The sequence below is a fragment of the Tetrao urogallus genome (genome assembly GCF_951394365.1).
Source record: "Tetrao urogallus genome assembly, chromosome: 23".
Classification (NCBI taxonomy): domain Eukaryota; kingdom Metazoa; phylum Chordata; class Aves; order Galliformes; family Phasianidae; genus Tetrao; species Tetrao urogallus.
In genome coordinates this window covers 186,749-208,364 of record NC_136836.1, presented here as the reverse complement: position 1 = coordinate 208,364, position 21,616 = coordinate 186,749, and the positions used below count along the sequence as shown (strand labels likewise).

At 46.5% G+C, this 21,616-nt stretch overlaps 1 protein-coding gene across 2 annotated transcripts in view; it reads left to right on the top strand.

The window, feature by feature from the left end:
- The window catches only part of ARID1A (AT-rich interaction domain 1A), a gene marked incomplete at both ends in the record, with an annotated part of 56,655 nt that overhangs the window by 13,895 nt on the left and 21,144 nt on the right, over positions 1-21,616 (top strand). For both annotated transcript variants that reach the window (XM_079546188.1, XM_079546187.1), the window contains 3 exons: positions 7,726-7,938; positions 8,600-9,064; positions 10,223-10,336. In XM_079546188.1, coding sequence (XP_079402314.1) covers positions 7,726-7,938; positions 8,600-9,064; positions 10,223-10,336 — 792 coding nt within the window. The remainder of the gene's footprint in view (positions 1-7,725; positions 7,939-8,599; positions 9,065-10,222; positions 10,337-21,616) is intronic.

Genomic DNA, 21,616 nt, shown 5'->3' with positions numbered 1-21,616 from the left:
CGTGTTAAAATAACCCTGTAGGTAGCTGTCAGCTCCTGCTTCCGCCTCAGCATCTGATAACGGAGTTGAGATGAGAGCAGAGGAGCCGGTTGCTTGGCCAAGGCCTCAGCCCACGTGTCACTCAGCCAGCTGCAGAACAGGCAGGAGCCCTGAGAGCGGGGAGGCTCCGTGTTGCCGTTGGGTCACCTCTTGGTCACCTCTTCCCTGCAGCCCAGAGCTCCTGTGCAGGCATTGGATTGCGTTGCTCAGCTGCGACACTGGTGTCGTGCCGGCAGAATGGAGATGGAGGGCGAGGGAAATGAATCTTCGGATCGCTCTTACCTCGTGTTGGTGTGGCAGGGACTCACTTGCACGCTTTCCACAAGGGTCTGGACTCTGCTGTGCACTGAGTCTGGACAGCAGTGGTGACCCTGAGGAACTTGCTGTTTGTGTGACTGGTGTGTCTTTGAGTCCTGTGCTACATGACCCCTGGGTGAGGCTGGGCCTGTATGCCTGGAGCTCCCACCAATGCTGGTTTTTGCAGAAAAACAGAAGAGTCTTTGCTTCTCTCCCTGCTCAGCCCATTGCAGCGCCTACACTGTAAATCTTACTTCAGGTCCCTTTGCACTACTGAAAAATGTCCTGCTAATGTAAGTGTGCATCTGTCTTTGAGTAGATTCTGAAGATGGCAGAAAACCAGCTATGTGTCATCTTCAGATATGATAGTGGTTGAAATATTGCATTGAGGATGTTGAGAGATACCTGAATAATGTGGTGTGTGATAAGCCATGTGGCTGTGTGTCAGGGAATGACGGACTGAAGAAAGAAACAGAAAATCTAGAGCCTTGATAAGCTGGATTTGTTGAATTTGCTAAGGAGGGCTTAAAGTCAGTCTCGGAGGGAAAGATGAGATCAACAATTGCGCTTTGTTTAAAGCAGAGGCTGGCAGAGCACCTTCCCTCTGCCTTTAGAAGAAGAAAAAACAACAGAAAACCAAAACCAAAGCGCGCATGCACGTACAAACAACAAAGCCTCAGGTTGCCCCCTGCAACTGGGCATGAGTACTGTACTCCTGTCGGGTTCTTTCTGATGACAGTTTGATTTCAGTTCCTTGCCAGATCTTCTGATTTACTTCTTTCGGGAGCAAAGCAGTCCATAATAATAGGTCTCGTGTCAAAACTCTGGTCAGTTGTAATCAATTTGAAGAGTATTAGTAAAAGTGGTACTTGGGAAAGTCCTCTGAGATGTGTGGACTGGCCTCTTCCTGAAAAGTGTTAATAGGGTAATTACTGTATTATGTTTAGCCAGGAAGGTACATTCACAGAATAGCTGTTTGGAGGAAACTTATTCACCTTAGTTCCACTGGTAAGATGTAGCATCACGGATTTGTGGAAGATCTCTTGAGAGGAAGCTGTGCTGTAATAATGCACGCAAGGAAAGGAGCAATGTTAGCAGGGCTGATGGTGAACCAGCAGGGGCTCCTGGTGAGAAGCTGGTGGGTGAAGTTGTTTAGAAAATGTTTTAGTTTCCTTTTGTGCCCAGTGCTGATTTCAGTAGCTTGTTCTGAGGTCTGTTCAGTTAGAGATTAGAGGACGAGAAGGTCTTTGGTCAAACTCTGACCTACGGGAAAAAGTAAGAAACAAAACCAGGCTCGCACTGCTGAGACTATTGAGCAGGGGTCAGTTACTCAAACACTTTGGCAATCAAAAATTTAATCTGTGTTGACTGTTGATGATGAGTTTTCTGTCTCTCGGTGAATGTGTTCAAATCTGTTAGGTTCTTGGATTTGCAGTACTGTGGGTAGTTTTATTTACATAAAAATAGATGTATCCTTCAGATTTCCAAGGGACATTTGTAACTCTGAAGCACGCTTGTCATTTAAACTGTCCCAATGGGACACTTTTGTGTAGTGCTTGCTATGGGGTTTTCTAAGCCTTTCATCTTTTGTGTGGACCTTCATCTACTACAGGAGAATTTTTCTTCTTATCTTAATTTCACCTTAGCCTCCTTCATTTCTCTTTAAAAAGTGGAGCATCATAGGGAGAGAGGCAGTGAAGTGTGACCTGCTGTGCTGGCCCCTTACAAAGCTCTGGAGGGGTTGAGCTCAGGCTGGGGTGTTGACCTTAGCACAGCCAGTTGGGCCTTGAACAGATCGGATGGAAGTTGTCTGGCTGGAAGAAGAGCTGTTTTTGCTCTCAGACGAGGCCTGTTAGCCTGTGCTCACTTCTCAGCCTGAGCTCTAGTCTGGGTCTGGAGGGGTTTTAGTCACTTCTGTGTGGGGTTTGGAAGACCCAGCAGGCCTGTGGAGGTGAAAGAGCAGGCTGTGCCTGGGGAAGCATCTTGTGTTGTCTGTTGGATGTTACCATTTGTTCTGCTGCCATGAGCTCACGGCATTGCAGTGGGTGTTCCACTCGTGCTCTCAGGGGCCTGCGCATCGTGTGCGGGGACCCTCACAACTACCACAGCAGCACTGGTGAGCATTTGCCTTGGTGCTGCAGTGGGTGTCATTCTGTACTAGAAGGTATGGCAGAGTTTTAGTTTTGGGTTTTAGGTTTTGGGTTTAGTTTTGGGTTTTAGGTTTGGATTAAAGCCCTCGTCCCTGCAGCACCGTGAATGTGTGCTGATGGTGCTGGATGTTGGGGCCTCTGCGTTCTTACACCAAGCATCCTTACCCACTGTTGGAGTCTCGCCGTGACCAGAGCCGTTGGTAGCTCCAGAGGATGTGGGAGTCCCCACCCAGGCCCGGCTCTCTCTGAGCTCGCAGGACGGCCTTCAGCCTCAGCTGCACTTGCATCTTCTCATCCCAGTGACTTCCAGCCCCTCAGTGCTCCTTGTGCCAGCAGCCCCAGGATGGTCTGGGAGCAGCTGCCCCTGGAGCAGTGCTGGCAGAGCCGGGCGGCTCCTTTGTACCGCTAGCAGCCAAACAATGGTTTGTGCTCGTGGCCATGTGCTGAGTCACGTGCACCGCGCTGTTTCTGCCGGGGTCCTTGCCCATCTGTTCCCGACTCTTTCTGGGTTATCAGGCGCAGGTCCAAGTCCTTGCAGGCAGCCAGCTCTGTGGCCAGAGATTACAAGCACTAACCTTCCTGGCAGGGTGGCGTGGCTTTGCTTTTATGCAGATTAGCCATGTGCTTCTCACTTCAAGGCATTCCACAGGAAAAGACGTTTCCTGTGTTTGGCTGTGGTGGGCGTCTCCGGTGCGGCCTGGCTGGAGCCACGCGTGGTGACTTGCGCTCGGGAGAGGGATTACAGCGTGCTGGCCCCCCTTCCCATCCCACCTCCATGCTACGTCACCACAACACAACCACACGCGTGCTCATACTGTTGGTGTCATTCATTCGGTGCCAAGATTGCTTTAAAAAATTCCCTTGGCCCCAGTTCAAACAGGAGTACAGCTGGGATGTGTTAGATTTTAGGCAGTCTGCCCTCAATTTGAGATGAGTTATAAATAGCAGTGCCGACTTCCTTAACTACCACTCTCCGAGGTAAAATGCAGGTTAATTACTGTGGGAATCAATTAGGGCTTCTCTCTGTTAAACAGCTAGCAATGCTTTTTATTATTTTTTATCACAAAAAAATGGACAACAAACATGGTCAGGAAAAGATTTTGGATCTGAGGTGGGAGCTCGGTGCCTTTTAAATTAGTTTTTTGGCCTTTTTATTTTTATTTTGGGGCAGCAGAGGAAACCAATTGTGGCCAATACCCGCATTTGCCAATAGCTGAGTGACGCTGATTTGAAACCAGACAGTTCAGTAAGGAGTTCTCCTTCCTTTTCTTCCTCTGGCCTAATAAAATACAAACGTGTAGTAAAGCAATGAAGAAAGTCAGAGCTGCTTTTTTTCTGTATGGCTGCAGAGGGTTTGGCTCTGCTCCCAAAGTGGGATTTGTCTCTTCTCTTTACTCCTTTTCCTGCTAGGACTGTAAGGCAAGTCCCCTCCAAGTCAAGCAAGCTGCTCTTTGGAGAAGCCAAACTTTGCTTCTACAGGAGAAAACCTAAGAAGAATTTGTTGTGGAGTCCTCATCTGCTTAGGGGTTTTTTTCACTTATTTTGTTCAGTTTCATTATTTTTAAGGAGAGCTGCACCTGTCTCCTTGTGCAGTGAAGCAGAGCCTCTGGCTGCCGTTCTGTTTCTCTGCTTGGGGCCCCACTCTGTGCTTTCCCATCTCTACCTGCTCACAGCCCCAGCATCCTGGCATGCTTTGGAAGAAGTGTGGGTTTTTGCAGTGCTGTTGCACTGGGGCCGACACACTATGATTGCAGGTACTGCTCGGAGAGCTTTTTAACTCAGCCATTGCGGCTTGCTTTGGGCTTGCTGTTACAAGCTCTTACTCTAGGAATATTTTAAATTTTCTTGAAAGCTCAGCAGTTTGTCTGGAATGTTGGTTTTCGGTGGCTTTCATTTCATGCCGTACAAAACAGCTTAGCTTTTTAAAGTTTGACTGGGAACAGAACTGTGTTTTGCCAAGTTTTGGTGCCTAACAGTGTTGTAAAACAGTGGAGCTACTGAGACTGAAGGGAGAATAGAGGCAATTTCTATGAATGCGAGGAGGTGTAAGCAGGGGGTCTGGACTTCAGTGATCAAGGAGCAACACTTTATCTCAATTATGTCGCTCGGTGGCGGAGCCTTTGCTTTTGAAGTGTAATCACAGTAATCTACTCCTGTGGTTTCCTATTGAAAGGATTTCCCATGTATCAGTCCAGAGAAGTGTCTCCCGCCTTTTGCAGTCAGGGTTTGGTATTTCCTTGTTTATCCTGGAGTGTTCTTAAGCAGGCTCGCTTCCTCTTGGCTCTCCTTCTCATACACATTGGTGTGCAGGGCAGCTCTGCACCACCTCCACTCCCAAAGTCTTTATGAGAGCTCATGGATCGAGCTCAGCTTCTGTATTTTGACTTCGAACATTCCTTTCTCGAGGCACACGTGGTTAAATTACCAACAAGGGCTGAGATAGCAGATTGGAGTGGCACTCCTGATGGCGTGCTCCTGACAACAGAGCGGCACTGCTAAGACAAGAGTAGTTAAAGCCCTGTTAGTGAAATAGATGTGTGTCTTTAATGGGAGATTTGGAGGGGGAAAATGAAGCGCTGCTGCCCGAGATGGGCAGGACGGCCCTGACCAATTAGCTTGTGGTAAGCAGCAAGTCCAGGCCATGTGTATGGAATGGTTCCTTCACTTGAAAGACATGAATTGGGATTTACACTTCTCTGCTTGGAGAATTTTACCTGTAAAGCTGTAATTCAGAGTGCTTCTCTTCATGTTTGTTTTTAGCATCTCTGTGTGCTACGGCCACAGCTGAAAGATGTGGTGTTTGAAAGCACACCCTGTTGGGCAATGGGCGATGATTGGATCACGTCCTCAAAATATTGTCTGGGTTTTGTGTTGCCTTTTTAAATTTCTTTACAGCTGGAAAAAAAGTTTCTTTCTTTAACAGTCATTGTGTTTCCTGTAAGAGCCACGGAAAAGTGGGTCTTCACCTTGTTTCTTATCCTTGTGGGTGACCACAGACAAGAAAATCTCTGCAGAGGAGACAGCATGTGGTGCGTGCACATTTAAACACAACAGCAACAGAATTAACAGGGATGTATTTGAGAAGCTGTCCTTGCTAGCAGACTGTGAAGATGAGGTAACATCTGGGGGATACAAATGACAAAGGGAAAAGATACTGCAGTGAGCAGTCAGTAACAAAAGTTGCTCTCCAGCAGATAGCAGCAGAACTGCGCTGGTGCATTTCTTATGGGAAGAGTGAGCTGTGGGGGCAAGGAAGTAGTCATCAGTACTGCTTTAAGACAGCGAAGAAAACTGTGTGAGGAGGGAAAAGGTGAAACCCACGGAGGTGCTGGTGATGTGCTCGGTGGGTTTGATGGTGAGGCAGCGAGACAGGTGATCCTGGGCTCTTGGGACTCCATCTTCTGAGGTGCTGCAGCCTCAGCCCATGCTGCTCCTCAGTTCTAGTGGCGGTGTTAGCTTGAAGATTAAACACAAACTTCTTAAGAGCTGTTTCAGTATCAATATATGAGCTAAAGTGGGTGGAAAAAAAAAAAAAGGCACAAAGGAGTGTGGTGGGTCGCATCTCTGTAAAACTGGCTTGGGAGAATCATACTGGTGTGTTGCATACTTTTGTCCTGGAGTGCCTTCTGTAAGATGGCAAACAGTGCTGCAGGCTGTCTGGGGCTGAACTGGAGGGAACTCAGATCTGGTTCCTAATTGATTTCTGCCTTACTGGTTCAAATGGCTCTAAGGGAGCTGGTTTAGCTGGGTGGTAGCACCACTGTACCAACTGTGGGGTGCTTTGCCTGCATCCCCACTAAATTCCCTCTGCTAAATTCCAGCTCGTGCTGCCCTACAAGAGTGCATCGAGCTCCCTGTGGAGCCCCTGCTTGCTTCTCTTTGGCGTGGGCTCGAAGCTGGGCTTGCCTGGCAGGCTGGAAGTAGCAGACAGCTGGTCAAACAAATGCTGTCAGGGTCTGTGTGTTGGGGCTTCAAGCTGTGCTGGCTGTTGAGGTAGGATTTTCTGAAGTGTAGCATACTGCATGAACTTTTTCCTGGGGGGGTGGATTCTGCAAACATAACTGAAATACTGTTCCAGTGTCTGGAATTCTTTATGCTTCCAGCAGGAGCTGGCTTTGTGTGAGTTTGCTTGTGCAGGCCTGTAGTGCCACTCCTCAAGCACCTGATCTCAGCAAGAGCTGGTGGATCTCTGCAAATACCACCCCAGGGCTAGTTGCAGGAAGCAAGTTGTAATAGAGAGTCCATTGTCATGGTGATGTGGTAGAAAACATCTAATTGGTATTAGTTAGGTCGACAGGAGATCAGTGAAATTCCTTATTCCCTGGGAGTGATGGAGGTTAAAGACTATGGCTGGGATTCATTTACCGGTCACTATGCCAAAGCAGGCTGATGGCAGGTCTTGCTTTAGCGTAGTAATGCTGCTGCTTAAGTAGCAGCATTGTGTTTTGGGGCTTACAATATTTTCAGGAAATTTGGTTGACTGTTCCTATGTCTCAGCTGCAGGCAGAGGTAGTGCAGCTGAGGCAGACCTACTCAAGTTGCATTTACTCGTGCGTCTGCTCCAAGACTTATGGACTTGACATTCAAGGCTGACCAGTACTTTTTCATGCATCTAAGGAAATTTGATTTAGAATCCTGTATTCTGCAAAAGGCAGCAGACACAAAGCACATGTTAAAAATAATAATAATATAAAGTAGAACTGCAGTCTATGAACATCAGTAGTGTGGCCAATATTACTGCACCGATATGGATTAATTGAAATGCATAGGTGTAAATTAACAGCCTGTAGTGCTTTGGGAGACCTTGTTATATGTGAAAGAAGAAGTGTTTCTTGTGAATATTTAAATTTTCAGAGTGAATTTACCTTGTTGTGGAGTATCTGGATATTAAACTGCTGCTTACTTATATTGAGTCACTTATATTGATAATTCATCTTTCTTAATGGTCTTTGCCACCTTCTTTCCTGTCCTCTGGCCGTAGGAGATATGTCAGCATAAAATGACTGCTTCTCATTGGGTTTGTTCTTTGTGAGATATCTGTTGTTTGAAATGGCATTGGAACCCATGCTGTATTCAGAATAGAACTGTGGGTTGTAGCACCCACAAAGAGCAGACGGCTTCTGCTGCTTTGCACCAACCTGGTGAAGTTTTCTTCTTCTTTTTTTTTTTTTCTTTTTAAATTGTGAACAATGCCTGTATGCAGCTGGGTGTATATTGTGTGTCACAATTTGCTTTGCAGCCTTCAAGTCCAATGGATCAGATGGGGAAGATGAGGCCTCAGCCATACGGAGGAAACAACCCCTACACACAACAGCAGGGACCTCAGGCGGGGCCACAGCAAGGACATGGCTATCCAGGACAGCCCTATGGGCCGCAGACTCCCCAGAGATATCCCATGGGAATGCAAAGCAGGACACAAAGTACAATGGGCAGCATCTCGTATGCGCAGCAGGTAGAGCACCCAAGGTTCTGTAAGTCTCTGTTTGCAGCAGGGGCAGGTAGAGGAGCAAGAAAATACTGTGTGTTTTGAAGGAACCACCTTCCATCGGGTTGGAATTGGTTGGTTAGGTGAAATGGCTTTTCTTAAGGCTGCAGGTGGAGTCCTTCCTTCCACAAGAGGCAGTAGCAGAGCAGTGAGTCAGAACCAAGGGAAAAATAAATAGTGAGGCGACTGAGATACACTCACCATTGCTAACAGTTCTGTTAACAACAGACCTGTTTCTTGCAGTGGAAATGACTTCCAGGTCAGTTCTGGCTCACTGTGTGAACTGAGTGCTTCCTGCTGGACTGTTAACAAGATACAAAAGGCTGCCTTTTTGTGGAGCAAGCCTTCTTTCCTTTTGATGTTAATGTCATCGAAGCATGGTCAGATAGGGATCCCTAAAAATTTAGTTATGGTGCCTATTAAAATTTTCTTACTGCTGAGAATAATGTCATGCAGAAGTGACTTTTGATACTGTCTGGGAGGTTTCCTTACATAAGTAGTGACATTTCATGTACCTTCCCAGTTAACTGCTCTGCACAGGTCTGCAAATTGTTTCTTCTTGAGCATAATATGACTGTGTGTATGTAAAATCACTCCTTAACTGGTACGATTCTACCCTCTTCTGTAGATTCCACCTTACGGACAGCAGGGTCCCAGCGCATATGGGCAGCAAAGCCAGACTCCATATTACAACCAGCAAAGCCCTCATCCCCAACAGCAGCAGCCTCCGTATTCTCAGCAGACTCCATCCCAGACCCCTCACTCTCAGCCTTCTTATCAGCAGCAGCAACAGCCTCAGTCTCAAGCTCCACAGCTTCAGACATCGCAGCCTGCGTATTCTCAGCAGCAGTCCCAGCCGCCCCATCAGCAGTCCCCAACTCCATATCCTCAGCAGCAGTCCACAGCCCAGCAGCACCAACAGAATCAGCCTCCCTACTCACAGCAGCAATCACAGTCACCCTACCAGCAGCAGCAGCAGCAAACTCAGCAGACAGCTTCCTCGGCTCTTTCTCAGCAGTCGTCTTCATACCCTCAGTCACAGCCGCAGCAGCAGCAGCCTGCATATTCCCAGCAACGCTTCCCCCCTCCTCAGGTAGGCCGTCTCCTGCTTTGCTTCCTTCTCTAAGCAATTTTTAAGAAACTTGGGCAAATGGTTTTCTTGGTGGGTTTAAGCCAGTAGAAGTATGCATTGACAAGCTGGCTGGAATGATTGCAATAATAGATGTGCTGCTTCTCCGTTGTGTGTAGATCTGCATCTCTTTCAGAAATGTTACGTTGGTAACAGGCTGAGCTGCAGTAGTGCTGCAGTTCTAAAGACCAATTGCAAGTAAATGCTGTTCATCGACAGTGCCGGTCTAAAAGATTTCATAGTGGCGTGGTTTTCACACTGTGGTCTGTGGAAGATCTCCAGGTGGTCTGCAGAGCCACTTAATTTAGCACAATAGCAGAGCACTTCGGAGTTTTCAAAGAAAACAACCCTATTTCCTGGTGCTTTTATATCTGATCCCAAGACTTCAGGAGATGTATTGATCATACAGAGGAATTGAGCATGGGAAAGCTCCGTGGGTTCCTTGCTGCTTGGGTGGAGTTTTTTCACAGGCGTTTACAGAAGGCAGCACACAAGTGGAGACATACCCTGGAAAGACAGTTTTCAGAGTGACACGTAGATGGGAGAGTTTGCTCTTAAATGTAAAGCTTTGCTTTAAGGGGGAGAGGTAAAACATGAAGCATGGGGAATTGAAGATAAAATAAGAAACGTATATTTTTTGCTGTGCTTATTTTCAGTAATATTTAATAATATTCTAATAGTCATGAAAAGCTAGCTGAGACCTTTAAGCAAACGTTGCAATGCGTCAAAAGTAGCTTTTTAAAATTAGGGAATTCTAATTGACTTGCAGCATTTGTGTAAAGAGGTACTTATAGCTGTTGTGTGGTGTTAGAAAATCAAGAAGCTGAGTGGGCAGTCTCCCAGCACAGTCTGTGTTGTTCAGGGTCTATCAGTAATAAGGAAAAGGCAAAGAATTACTATTTTGTTGTGATCTGGAGTTCTACACCCAGCACTCACCATGGCAGTCTGTGGAACAGTAGTCTGGCTTCAACTCTTTTCTGTCCTATTTCCTGATTTAAGCAAATGTCACTGAGGATACATAATTCTTCCACAATGTGAAAATATATTGGAGTGATTCCAGTTGAGCCTTTATTTTACTCCCATTTGTGATTTTTTTCCGGGGTTGTTTTTTTAATTTTCCAGGAGTTATCTCAAGAATCTTTTGGCTCCCAGACATCATCTGCTCCCTCAATGGCTTCCAGTAAAGGGCAAGAGGATATGAACTTGAATCTTCAGTCCCGACCTTCTAGCCTGCCGGTGAGTGGTGAACTGTTCTGCAAGTCAACGGGGCGAGAGCAATGAGAAGCACAGCAGGATAAATTAGCAGTGGTGGTATTCCACGTGGAAATGGGAATGATGGAGACTGCCTGTGCTTTTTACTAAGTCATTAGCTTATGGTTTCCCACTGGAGATTAAATGTAATTTACAAAAGTAATGGATCTGAGAGTAAAGTTTACCCCTAAGTACTCTGGTCTGTGTGTTCTAGCCAGCAGATTTTTCTTGAGGTTTCTGTTCATAGTGTCTGAAGTACCCAATTGCTGTTACATAGGCTCTGACCTTCAGGAAAAGGTGTCTCATTTTATTTTATTCTGTTGTTTCTTTAGCCCACTGTTGCGTTGGTTGTTTGTTGGCTGTGGAACTGTCACTGGAACCTCACACTGCTGATTTAAGGTTTTTTGCTCTAATCTGACCAAATTGATTAAAAAAACAAACAAAAAACCAAGTTTATTAGTAACTGAAGTGAGGAAGATCAGCTGACAGAATGAAAAAGAAAATGTAATTCTCCATCTAAATCTGCTCCCAGTATGCAGAGTGAACAGTTGGGTATGAGATGAGTGCCTAGTTTTCCAGCAGATTTGGGCCAGAAGAGTTTAACTTTGGCTTCAGACTTCATAAAGGAAATGGAGGAGGGTCAGACGTTTAGATTAGTTTGCACAAGTTGCAACAGCAACTTGAGATGCTGGATTCTGATTTTTCTGTTTTTCTGGTTACTTTCACTTCTAACCAGTAGGAAGTGAGTGAGGTTTTTTTGTTTGTTTGTTTTTGTTTTTTAATTTAGCCATGGCTAAGTCTGTTTTCTGCTGCATTGGTGCACTCTGCAAAGGAGAGTGAGCTGTGTATATAGCGAAATTATTTTTGTACTCAGCAGTGAGAACAGCTTTGTTGTGAGCCCCTTGAAATAATTCCTTTGGATTGTGAGTACAAATTGTTACCCAAAATACAAAGTGATTCCAGTTCTGACCACCTGATGAGACCACCTTTTTTTTTTTTTTTTTTTTTTTTCCCCTTAAATTTTGGACCTTGCCTTTTTAATAGCACGTTTCTTTCCACTCTGCCTCTCCACAAGTTCGTCCATGTGACCTATCTTCTGGCAAAGAATGTAGGAAAAGTGAAGCCACTGAAGAAATTGCTTTAGTTCCGAAAGGGTGGAAGTCCTGTTCAGTAGCATTGTTGGTAGAGCCTTCATGAGTCCTACCAATCAGCGCCCTCTGACTCGGATTATAGGAATTAGCTGCTCTGCTTAGCAGAAGTGGCTCCTCAGCACCAAGTGGGAGTTTGTTTTATAGCCTGTGGTATAAAGTGTTTGGCCCTTTCAAGCTTTCCTTTTTCCCAAGCAGTTGAAGGAAAGATACCATCTCTGCTGTGAGGGAACTTACCCAGGTTAGAAGTTTTTAATGCTAATGAATTTCTCAACAGATACTCAGATATTCTGAAGAGAAATCCAGAGCACAAAAATTTGCTCCAGCTTTTAGTATCTGCCATCTCTCAAGTTTATTTTCTGTATTAAACAGATTTTACAGTCACAATATTTTCATATCTTTATCACCAAATCATGAGCATTTAGGAAATGAAGCAGTGTTCAGCTTACCCAGCCCTCACGTGCTTCTGGGCTTTATCTTCTTCAGTAAGCAAAAAACACTGCATGGTACGTATGTGTATCTGTGTACCTGTGTGTTTCTCAGTTCTTTGTCCTCTTGTAGGGCAGCACCAGCACTCCTATCTGTAAACTGAGAATGCATTGGATAGTGATGCTGTGCAATGGCTTAAAGAGGACCTCTGAGGTGTACAGAAATCAGCTCTTGGTTTCAGTGATGGATGTCTTGCAGGAAACGTGGCCTAGAGGTGCTTAGAAGAAGAGGAGCTACGTGGAAGGGTGTTAGCAATTTCTTTTATCTTCCTTATATATTACTCATTCTGTCTGATTTAGAAAGTTTTATCCTACTTGGGAGGATTCTTAGACTCCTATTTTGCCATTCTGTATGACTTACAGCATCATAGTTTGTGGGTTTTTAATTTTTTGTGGAGTTAAGCCCTCTTCCAAGCCTCAGTGGGCATTGTGGAGAACCACTCACTGGGTATCTTGGAATCTGGGCAAATCATATGATGCATCATCTTTAATTAAACACAGATCACTAGGAAAAAGAGGTTGCTGCTTTTAGGTATGTATTTGTGAAGTGTTAAATTTATGTACCAAGTGCCTTTACAAGTCTGTGGCTGTCACCCATTTAATACTATACATCAGCATTAATGTTGAAATTTCAAGCAACAAAGGCAGAAATATATATTTGGCTGACATAGTTGTCATTTTGTGATGTCCTAGAGATGGAAGCGTTGGTTTGGTGGCACTGTCAAGTTGTTGAACTGCTGTCAGGTGTTGCTGGCTTTCGTAGGACCTGCCTAACAATGAGAAATGTCACATTGGTCTCCCTGCGTCCTGGTCTTCAAGATACCCTTCCTTCCAATGAGTTTTGTGTCACTAACTAAAACTTCTTGATGATGTTTGTTTGAACAGCTTAAGAGTCAAACTACTGATCTCTCCAGTGGTTTGCCTGAACATCTTTAAGTAGCAAAATATCTTGTCTTTCATTTCTGTCCTAGCCTAAATATTTCTGGGTTTGTTGTTTGTTTTTTTTTTTTCTGAAGGTTGTACTTATTGTGTTGGGGGAAAAGACTGCTGCTAGCTTGAAATCAGTGATGCCTTTTAGAGAGTAATGCATCTGCGAGAGTGTCCTGGCTGGGTACTCTTTTCCTACAGCAGTCAGGATGAAGAATTTCTCTGAAGAATTTGCTGTTTCCCTCGGGAATTTCTTGCCAGGCTTGCAGTTCAACTAAACTTAGATTCCTGTTGTGTATGGGAGAAGCAAAGTGTAGACTTTTGTGTCCGAGCGTAATAGAGGAGTAGTAATCCATAGTATAAGTCTTATTCTCCCAAGAGGTTCCTCAGTCTTGTCTTTTCAGCAAAGAATTCTTGGCAAGTCGTATTCCAGTTTATTTGGAGCCTCTACCTTTGCAACATGGATATTGAGTAAGTGGAAGTAAAATATTTCCAGCTATTAATTACCATCTGCTTAGACTTGGAAGGTGCTCTGGCAGCATGGGCAAAGGGGAAGCCAACAGGGTGCTAGGACGTCAATTTGGGTTTGAATTGAAGTCAGTTCTGCTGCAAAAATCTCTGGAATTTTGGGGCTGTTTGGAGTAATTTTGTATCTTGTTATGGAGCAAGCAGCAGGTCTGTTATGTTGCCTTGGTCTTTGTCTTATGGGCTATCAAGTGCAAGTTTCTGATGTCTCTGAAGTAGATGCGGAGTAGAACATGGGATGTCTTTAGTTTGTTTGGCTGACATACTGTGTAGCTAGAGGGAGAATCCCTGTTCCTTTCCTGAGTGTCTTACTTCCATCTTGTTGTGGAGTGGGAATCATTTCTATCTCAGTGTTTTTCACCACTGGGGAACTGTTGCTCAGTTTCATTCAAAGCATTTCAGCTTTGTTCATCACTGGCTTCAGGACTGAAATGTGTCTTGTTGATGGGAGGAAGGAATTCAACCGACTGCAAACGAATTCCTGATCTGTGTTTAACTCATGCATCTGCGCTCTGGTCTTGGATCTTTGTAGTGTGGATTTCACAGCATTAGATTTTGTGGGGAGAGGAAAGGTATCACAGTTGTAGGATATTTTTTGTTTGATTTCTTCCTCTGAAGTCATTTCTGAATGTGGAGACATTGGCAAGGGTAGCAGGGATTTGTGGGTCTCACAGGGAGGTCATTTCAGCTCTCACTCTGTGGGTACCTGAAGTGGGATAAAGTCAAACTCTGTCAGTTGCATCCCCTGATCTGGAAATAATCGTGGCAGCAGCCTGACATACAATGAGAAACTACCTCAGGGCTGCTATGGATAGCGGGGCTCAAGGAATTTTTCTGAAAACATTCCTTTTGGCAATTTCTTTTGGGGAAGGGGAGAAGAAACTTTTATAGTTGAATCTCTTCAGTGGCTTCAGTCACTTTCTTTTATCCTCTGGGACTTCCTGCTTACGTTTTGGTTGTGTTTGATGTTCTGAGCATAGTCCTTGCCTCAGGAGAGGGATTAATGATAGCTACAGGCCCTGGTGGCTGGGCATCAGTGGACACATGGGGCACTTGGGGGCTTGCCCCAAGGAGCACAGGACCTGAAGCACCAGTGTTTATAGGATTGGTATGTTCCAGTTTCTGCTGGTAGGAAGGTTTCTATCCCAAGTTATGGAGATCTGTGGAGTTCAAATGTTTTTTGTCCTGACCGGGGCTTCTCTACTCTTTTGGTGCATATGATTTTGGCAATCGTTTTTGTGTCCTTTCTTAAGCAAGGCTGTTTTTTTAAAAACTAGTTTTGTCCACAGCCTTTACAGGTCTGGGGAGTGCTGGGTGCCGCTCCCAGGTACTGCGATCATCGAGCTGCTGCAGCGAGCCCCTCTCAGGGCTGCTCTGCTCTTTGTCCAGTGGCAGCCGCTCTCATCTCCTCTGGGTCTGAGCCAATCTCACCCAAGCACCTTGGAGGAGCTCCTTGCCTGCGTGCAACTGGGCCAGCTCCAGGCTGCCCCGAGTGCTCTGCCTTCAGGGAGGGGTCCCTGCAGAAACCCCACAGTGCTGCTGGGGCAGCTCAGCTTCGCAAGAGCTGGCAGCAGATTGCGCTGTGCTCAGTGCTGGGCTCGTTTCCTGTTTCTATTCTTGTTGTCAGCAGTTCAGCTCTGCTTCCTGCCTGTGCGCCTCGTGCAGATTCCCCTGCCCAAAGCCTTTTGATTTCTTAGGAGCAATTTCGGTTGCAGGCTGAACTGCAGAGCGGGGGTCTCATGGGAGGGCAGGATGGCGGCCACAGCTAACTTGGGATTTGAGCACCCTGTGTTCCTAATGCAGGCAGACTCTGGCCTAGCTGGAGTGATGGGGGAGGGGGGCGTTAATCAGGAAATTGTTGTAGGATGAGCAGTTCTGATGTTGGATCCTGAAGAATGGTCCACGCTCTCAGTCGCACACATCCCCTGTGGTGCTGCAGCCTGGAAGTGTAGCGCGTGTGTTGCACTACCACTGCTGCAGCACACACTTTGCAAGATGAGCCTCTGCTTTCAAACACACTTCCAACATGCTTCTTGTAGGGCAGGGAAACTAGGCTTTTTCTTCACTTTTGTTGCTGAGTTGGTGTTATTGGAGACCACTTAAAAAGCACGGGAGCCTCAGTCAGCCTGCGATTGGATGCATCAGTCACATCCCTCTGCCCTGGCATTGCAACGGAACCACACTGGAAGTTCCAAACCATGCAGGGAGAGACAGGCCATGCTGAGCCGACCTTGTGCACTATGAGGAGTGGCTGCAGAGATAAGCGAAGGCATTGAACGTCTGCTGAAAGCACTGTGCTTCATGTGAGCACTTCTGTATCTGAGCCTGAAATTCACAGGATTCATTTTCCTGTTAATGTCATGTTGGCGTTTGGGATTGACTTGTCTTGGAGATGCACACAATCGTAAATGCAGTGGAGAAAACTGCTTCCATGGCATGGGCCATGGCTTGTGCCTGCCCCTCAGCTGTGGCAGTGGCAGTGCTGCTGGGTTGGGTTTGTGCCACTGTTCTCGTGGGTGTGAGGTTGGCGCTGAGATTTCAAGCAAGGCCTGCATGGTAATCAGAAGAGGTGTTGTGCAATGGTTCTATTGTGGTTTCAAATCAAGTCTGACTGAGGAAAAGAAAGCAAAATTTGCTGAACTGACAGGAGATGCCATCTCTAGGAATTGACCGTTCTGGCAACCCCTGGCTCTTTGGTTGTAGAGAGTGTGCATCAGTGAGTGGCACAGTGCGCGTTGCCAGGGCTGTGCCTCCCTTGCAGGCCTGCTGCTCTGAGCAGAATTTCCTCATTTCTTCTGCAGTTTGCCTTCAGTTCCCCTGTCCTGCCTAGGTCAGAGGTCCCTGGGGGGGTGCAGCCCATGAAGGCACTTTCTCTGGCTCTGCCACGCTCGCTGGGTCGGGAGCTTGGCCATGGCCCCTAGAGCCACACTCCCACTGTCTCCCCACAGACACAGCAGCCAAACTCCTGCTTGTGTTGCTTTCTTTGTCCACCCAAACTCCTGTGATTGTCTTGATGGCACTGGCGGCTTTGTATGCAGAGATGCAGGTGAATGCTTTGGAGTTTAAATTGAAGTCGTCAGAAACTGGAAAGTGCCTTCCATTGTGAGCACTACTGTGGGGTTGGAATATCTTTATGGCTGCAGTCAGAAGGTAGCTGCTGCCTCTTAGACAGTTAAGCTTGTTATATGCTCTGGGCTGTCTTCAGTTGAAGCAGAAGATGCCATCTGAGCCCCTGGAAGTAAAACAAAGGCTCTGCAAATAATCAGGTTGTGGTCTGTCATTTGAGAGCCATGCAGGTTTCCCACTTGCTCTTTCCTTCCCAAGGGCTGGTGTTGGGTAGCCCTTCTGCCTGATGTGGCCAACTGGTAGTTCTTGCTGCCCTTTGCATCCCCAGCACCCTCTGAAAAAAATAGGTGTTGCCGAAGACATCTTCTGATACAGCTGTGATGCTGCTGCTCACTGTGCCTGTGGTCATGCATGTCTCTTCCCCGCAGCCTGTTCAGGGTTGAGGCTACTGTTGAAGCTTGAGATTCACCCTCTCCTCATGCTGCTGCTGGGTGGCCTGGCCAGCCCCTGTGAGAGCCAAAGTGATGTGGCTCTGCCAAGCCGAACTTTGCATTTACCACTGTTGCTTGGAGTATTTGTTGTAGCAAGAAAAACCTGGGAGTGATTTTAGAAGCTGAGCAGCTTTCCATGGGTTAAGTGGGAGCAGAGCTTTCTACTGTGTTTCCCAGGCTCTTGGAGAAGAGCTCAGCACCCAGCGCTCCCTGGCTTCCCTGCAGTGAGTTTTCCCTTCAGCAACATCTTGTTCTGTGGATGAATCATGATACTCCTTCTGTACTTTGTGCTGCAGCTACAGCTTTGAATCTCTCTTCTCCAAAGAGAGAGAATATGAAATTTGTTAATCTGTTCAGCACTTGGAGGGGGAGGGAAGTCCCCTTTCTTTCCCCTTTCCTCCCCCCTTTATAGAAATTTCATTCGGAGGGAGAAAAGAAGGAGAGCAGGCCTGGAGTAGGAGCACTAGATGTGATTAAAGCTCCTGCTGAGCAGATCTGTGGGAGCGGAGTATTGACCTCTGAAAAATCAATGGCTGCTGCCGTAGCAGTGCTGCTGTTCTGCAGGTCTCCCATTGCAGGAATGAAGCAAAGCCAGCACCATGTTGTCTGTCTTCCTGCCTTTTTGGTTTTGGACTTGCTTTCTGCCAAGTGGCCCGACTCACCTAGGCATGCTGAGGTGGATTAGAACAACAGCTTATTTTTGCAATCAGGGTAAAATTTTTTATGTGACGCTGAGCTCCTCCTCCTGACAGCCTCCTTTGCAAACGCTTTTTCCTGCAGTGCAGCTAGAGCCAGCAGCTTCTACCAGTTTTTCTAAAGGCAGCCTGGAAGAAGGAGCTTCTTGACTTCTTTTTTGAGCAAGGAAACTGCACTAATCTCCCCTGCATGTTCTAGTCCCCATCTTAGGTTTGTTATTGTTAGCAGTGACACCAGAGAGGAGCTTAGACTCCTCATAAGGAAAGGGAAAATGGACTCAATTGAGCAAAGGCTAAAGCCTTGGTAGCGTTACCCTCCTGTTCCTTGTTCTACCAGGCTGTTGATTTTTCCTGCAGTAGTGAAAGTCTAACTCTTTTCATTTATTTAAGGCCTCCTTGGACAAGGAAGTGGCGTGTGATAGAACCATAATGTTTTTATGTGCGCTCAGTTTTGTAACTGGGAACTTAGCTTTTCTCCACAGCAGCTTGGTGCAGAACCTGAGAACCCTCTGACTGCTCAGGTCAGAGTGTGAACTTCTAAGAAAAAGGTGTGGGACCAAAGCCGGCAATTTCAGTGTAGAATTAGAACTCTGTGTTCCTTCTTGTTGCTGGTCTCATCTTGCTTGCAGGGAGTAGAGGAGGCAATGCCCCAAGCTGGAATAGCTTTCATAAATCGCAGAAGTACACTGTGCAGCTCACACGACAGCAGCGCTCATCTTTCTGGGTATCCTTCATTTCTTCTGCCAGGTGGAAGTCATGTTTGTATTTTACACTGAAAGCAAACCCTTCAGCAGCTCAGAGAGTAAGAGCTGAGAGGTGGCTGGCAGTGGAGGAAAGCTGTGTGTGGTCAAGGATTGTGTGAAACTCGTGTTGCTCCATTTTGAATCTATTCAATTAGTCTTTAGTTGTCTTGATCAGCTTGCGAAAAAGGATAAGTGTACATGTAGTTTGTGCACATTTATGAACTCAAATCAATAATGGATAGACTGACAGCTTAAAGATGTGCATTGTTTGGTCTCTACCCTTTTTCTCCCGTGCACCTGAAGGATGTGGTGCAGACCTCTGCTGTTGGTGGAGCACAGCATGGCCTCCGCAGGCATGCAGTGCTCTGTTGGGGTGTAAGATGCACAGTTAATTTGTCTATGCTCTAAAAGGGAGAAAAAGTCTGTCAATTTTCCCCAGAATAGCAGGGAGATTCTGGCTTGCCAGTCAGCTGTGTCATTTTGGGGATAGAAAAGATTGAGGCATTTTGGGTATGGAAGTAAAGGGGAAGGAGAGGACAGGCTTGTGATTTTTAAGCATTGATACATGTTGCGTGAGTGGAAACTAAACTGCAGAGCGAATGGAATTGTAACAGAAAGTAAGTATTTCAATTAGTCACAAGTCAGTAAGCTTTTCCTCTTTCAGAAAGAACTGGGGAATAAATTTGGCCATTGTTCTCTGGTCTTGCTTGTAAGCATCTTCGTGGAAGCAACTGGTTGTTTTACAGATTTTATAAGCTCCACCACATGCTTGTCACCAGCTCATGATTTCCTTGAGTGCTATCTAGTGATCTGACAGTGCCTACCGTTGTGTCAGTCTGCCTGCACTCCTTCCCTCTTCCCCCACGCTTTCATATGCACTTGCTGGAGGTTGTGGGGGAGCGCTGTAGGAGGTTCACAGCCGTCAGTGGGAAGATCAATTTGCTTTCTGGTCAGTCTTCCTCCTCTAACAGTTTGGAGGGATGGGCCGGGGAGCCTTGAATCTGTCCTCCTCGGGGGTTTTGTTTACCTTGACCACAAGTATTTCTCATTGTTTCATCTTTGTTTAACAAATGAGCTCGTATCAGATAGTGCAGCGGTGATTCCCCCTTTCATATAAATGAAATCTTGCTGTTTCCAGCATAACCTAAGCAGCTCCCTTGAGCTGGCTGTGCCAGGACTTGCAGCCCTCTCCCAGAGATAGCTGAACTTCCCTGCCCCCTCCTTGGGTACCAGATTGCGTGATTTCAGGCATGGTTTTGTTGTGGTGTGAGAAGAAGGTGTGAGCTGCTGAGTCCCTATTTGTCAGCAGCACTGACAAAGCCGTGCTGGCATCAGGGAGAAATGGGCAGCCAATCGCAGCTGGAACTGTTATCGTCTCAGGGTCCCTGTGGGCTTCCGCTATCAGGTCACTTCCCAAAATAACACTGGGCAGTATTTCAAGTGAAGAAACTCAGGCTTTGGGGCTTCAGCCAGCTTGGAGTGTGAGATTGTGTGTGAAAGAGTTGGAATCCCTCCAGCGTTTTTGATCTGCATGGCAGATGAGCAATAAAATGCATAAAAACCACATTGGAAACACGTGAGGAAATTCTCCAGCCCCTGACGTTTCCTTCAAGTTGGCAGTTACTGCTGCTGAGCTTCACCTCCTGTCTTGGCTCCATTGGCTGCGCGTGCAGTAGGAGAGGAGAGCCCTCTTTGCGGTGCAGTGTCTTTCAGGTTCCTTCCTGATGCTCTTAGGGAGGCAAAGAAAACCTTGCTGACCCTCTCCTCTTCTGGCTCAATCCAGAACCCACTGACAGCAGCAGGTCTCCGTTATTTCAACGAGGTTTTCCCTTTTTAAGATTTCTGTGCTCTGACTGTCCTTAGAGTGGTTTGCAGGGAGACTGAGAGATTTCTTTTACCCCTAGTTTGTGGTGCACTTGAGTAAATGAGATATCAGAGCTGGAGGGTGTCTTTAGGTTTAGTTAGAAAACCATTTGGTGCCTTGATGTTTGGCATCCTGAGAAAATGACTTGGTAGGTGGAAAACAGCTCCTACTGCTGAGCTGCTTGCACGTAAGCATTGCAGTCTTTGCTTCTCTCCTTCCACATGTAGGAATTGCACTTCTGAGAAACTCAGCACTGCTGAATAACACAGATGCTGCTGTGCTGATAGAGCACTGCTTTGCTGGAAAATGGCTGTATTATTGCAATTCATAAAATTTAAACATCTCAAAAGCTGAAATACACTTTAATGAGTTAATATTTTGTAAGAGTCATAGAATCATAGAATTGCTCAGGTTGGGAAAGACCTTAAAGATGGAGTCCAATCATGACATGACCATAATAGCCTAACAACCCCCTGCTAAATCATGTCCCTGAGCACCACATCCAAACGGTTTTTAAGCACATCCAGGGATGGTGACTCAGTCACCTCCCTGGGCAGCCCATTGCAGTGCTTAACAACCCTTTCTCTAAAGAAGTTTCTCCTGATATCCAACCTAAACTTACCCTGGCGCAATTTGAGGCCATTCCCCCTCGTCCTGTCACCAGTGAGAAGAGACCAACCCCGCTCTGCTGTTGTCACCTTTCAGGTATTGGAAGAGAGCAATAAGGTCTGCCCTCAGCCTCCTTCTCCTCAGACCGAACAGCCCCAGTTCCTTCAGTCTCTCCTCACTGGCCATATCCTCCAAGCCCTTCCCCAGCCTTGCTGCCCTGCTTTGGACCTGCTGCAGCACCTCCGTGTCCTTTCTGTACTGAGGTGCCCAAATCTGAACATAGAACTCGAGGTGAGGCCTCAGCAGTGCTGAGTACAGGGCAGGATGACTTCCCCAGTCCTGCTCACCACAGCATTCCTGATCCAAGCCAGGATGCCATTGGCCTTCTTGGCCACCTGGGCACACTGCTGGCTCATATTCAGTCCACTGTCCATCAGCACACCAAGGTCCCTTTCCACCAGGCAGCTTCCAGCCACTCCCACCCAAGCCTGTAGGGTAAAGATACTGTAGGGTAACATACTGCTTTCTTTCCATTCACACGTGTCCTAACATCCAAGGAAAGTTTATATATAATTTCATTTTTAGCTATTGTAAACTAATGATCTGGGTATCTGACCCAAATCCTTGCAGCTGGAAGGCTAGCCTTTTGTGCATGCAAGGTTCAGGGTGGTATGCCAGCAGTGTAGAGAGAGGCCTTCGCTTGCACGTC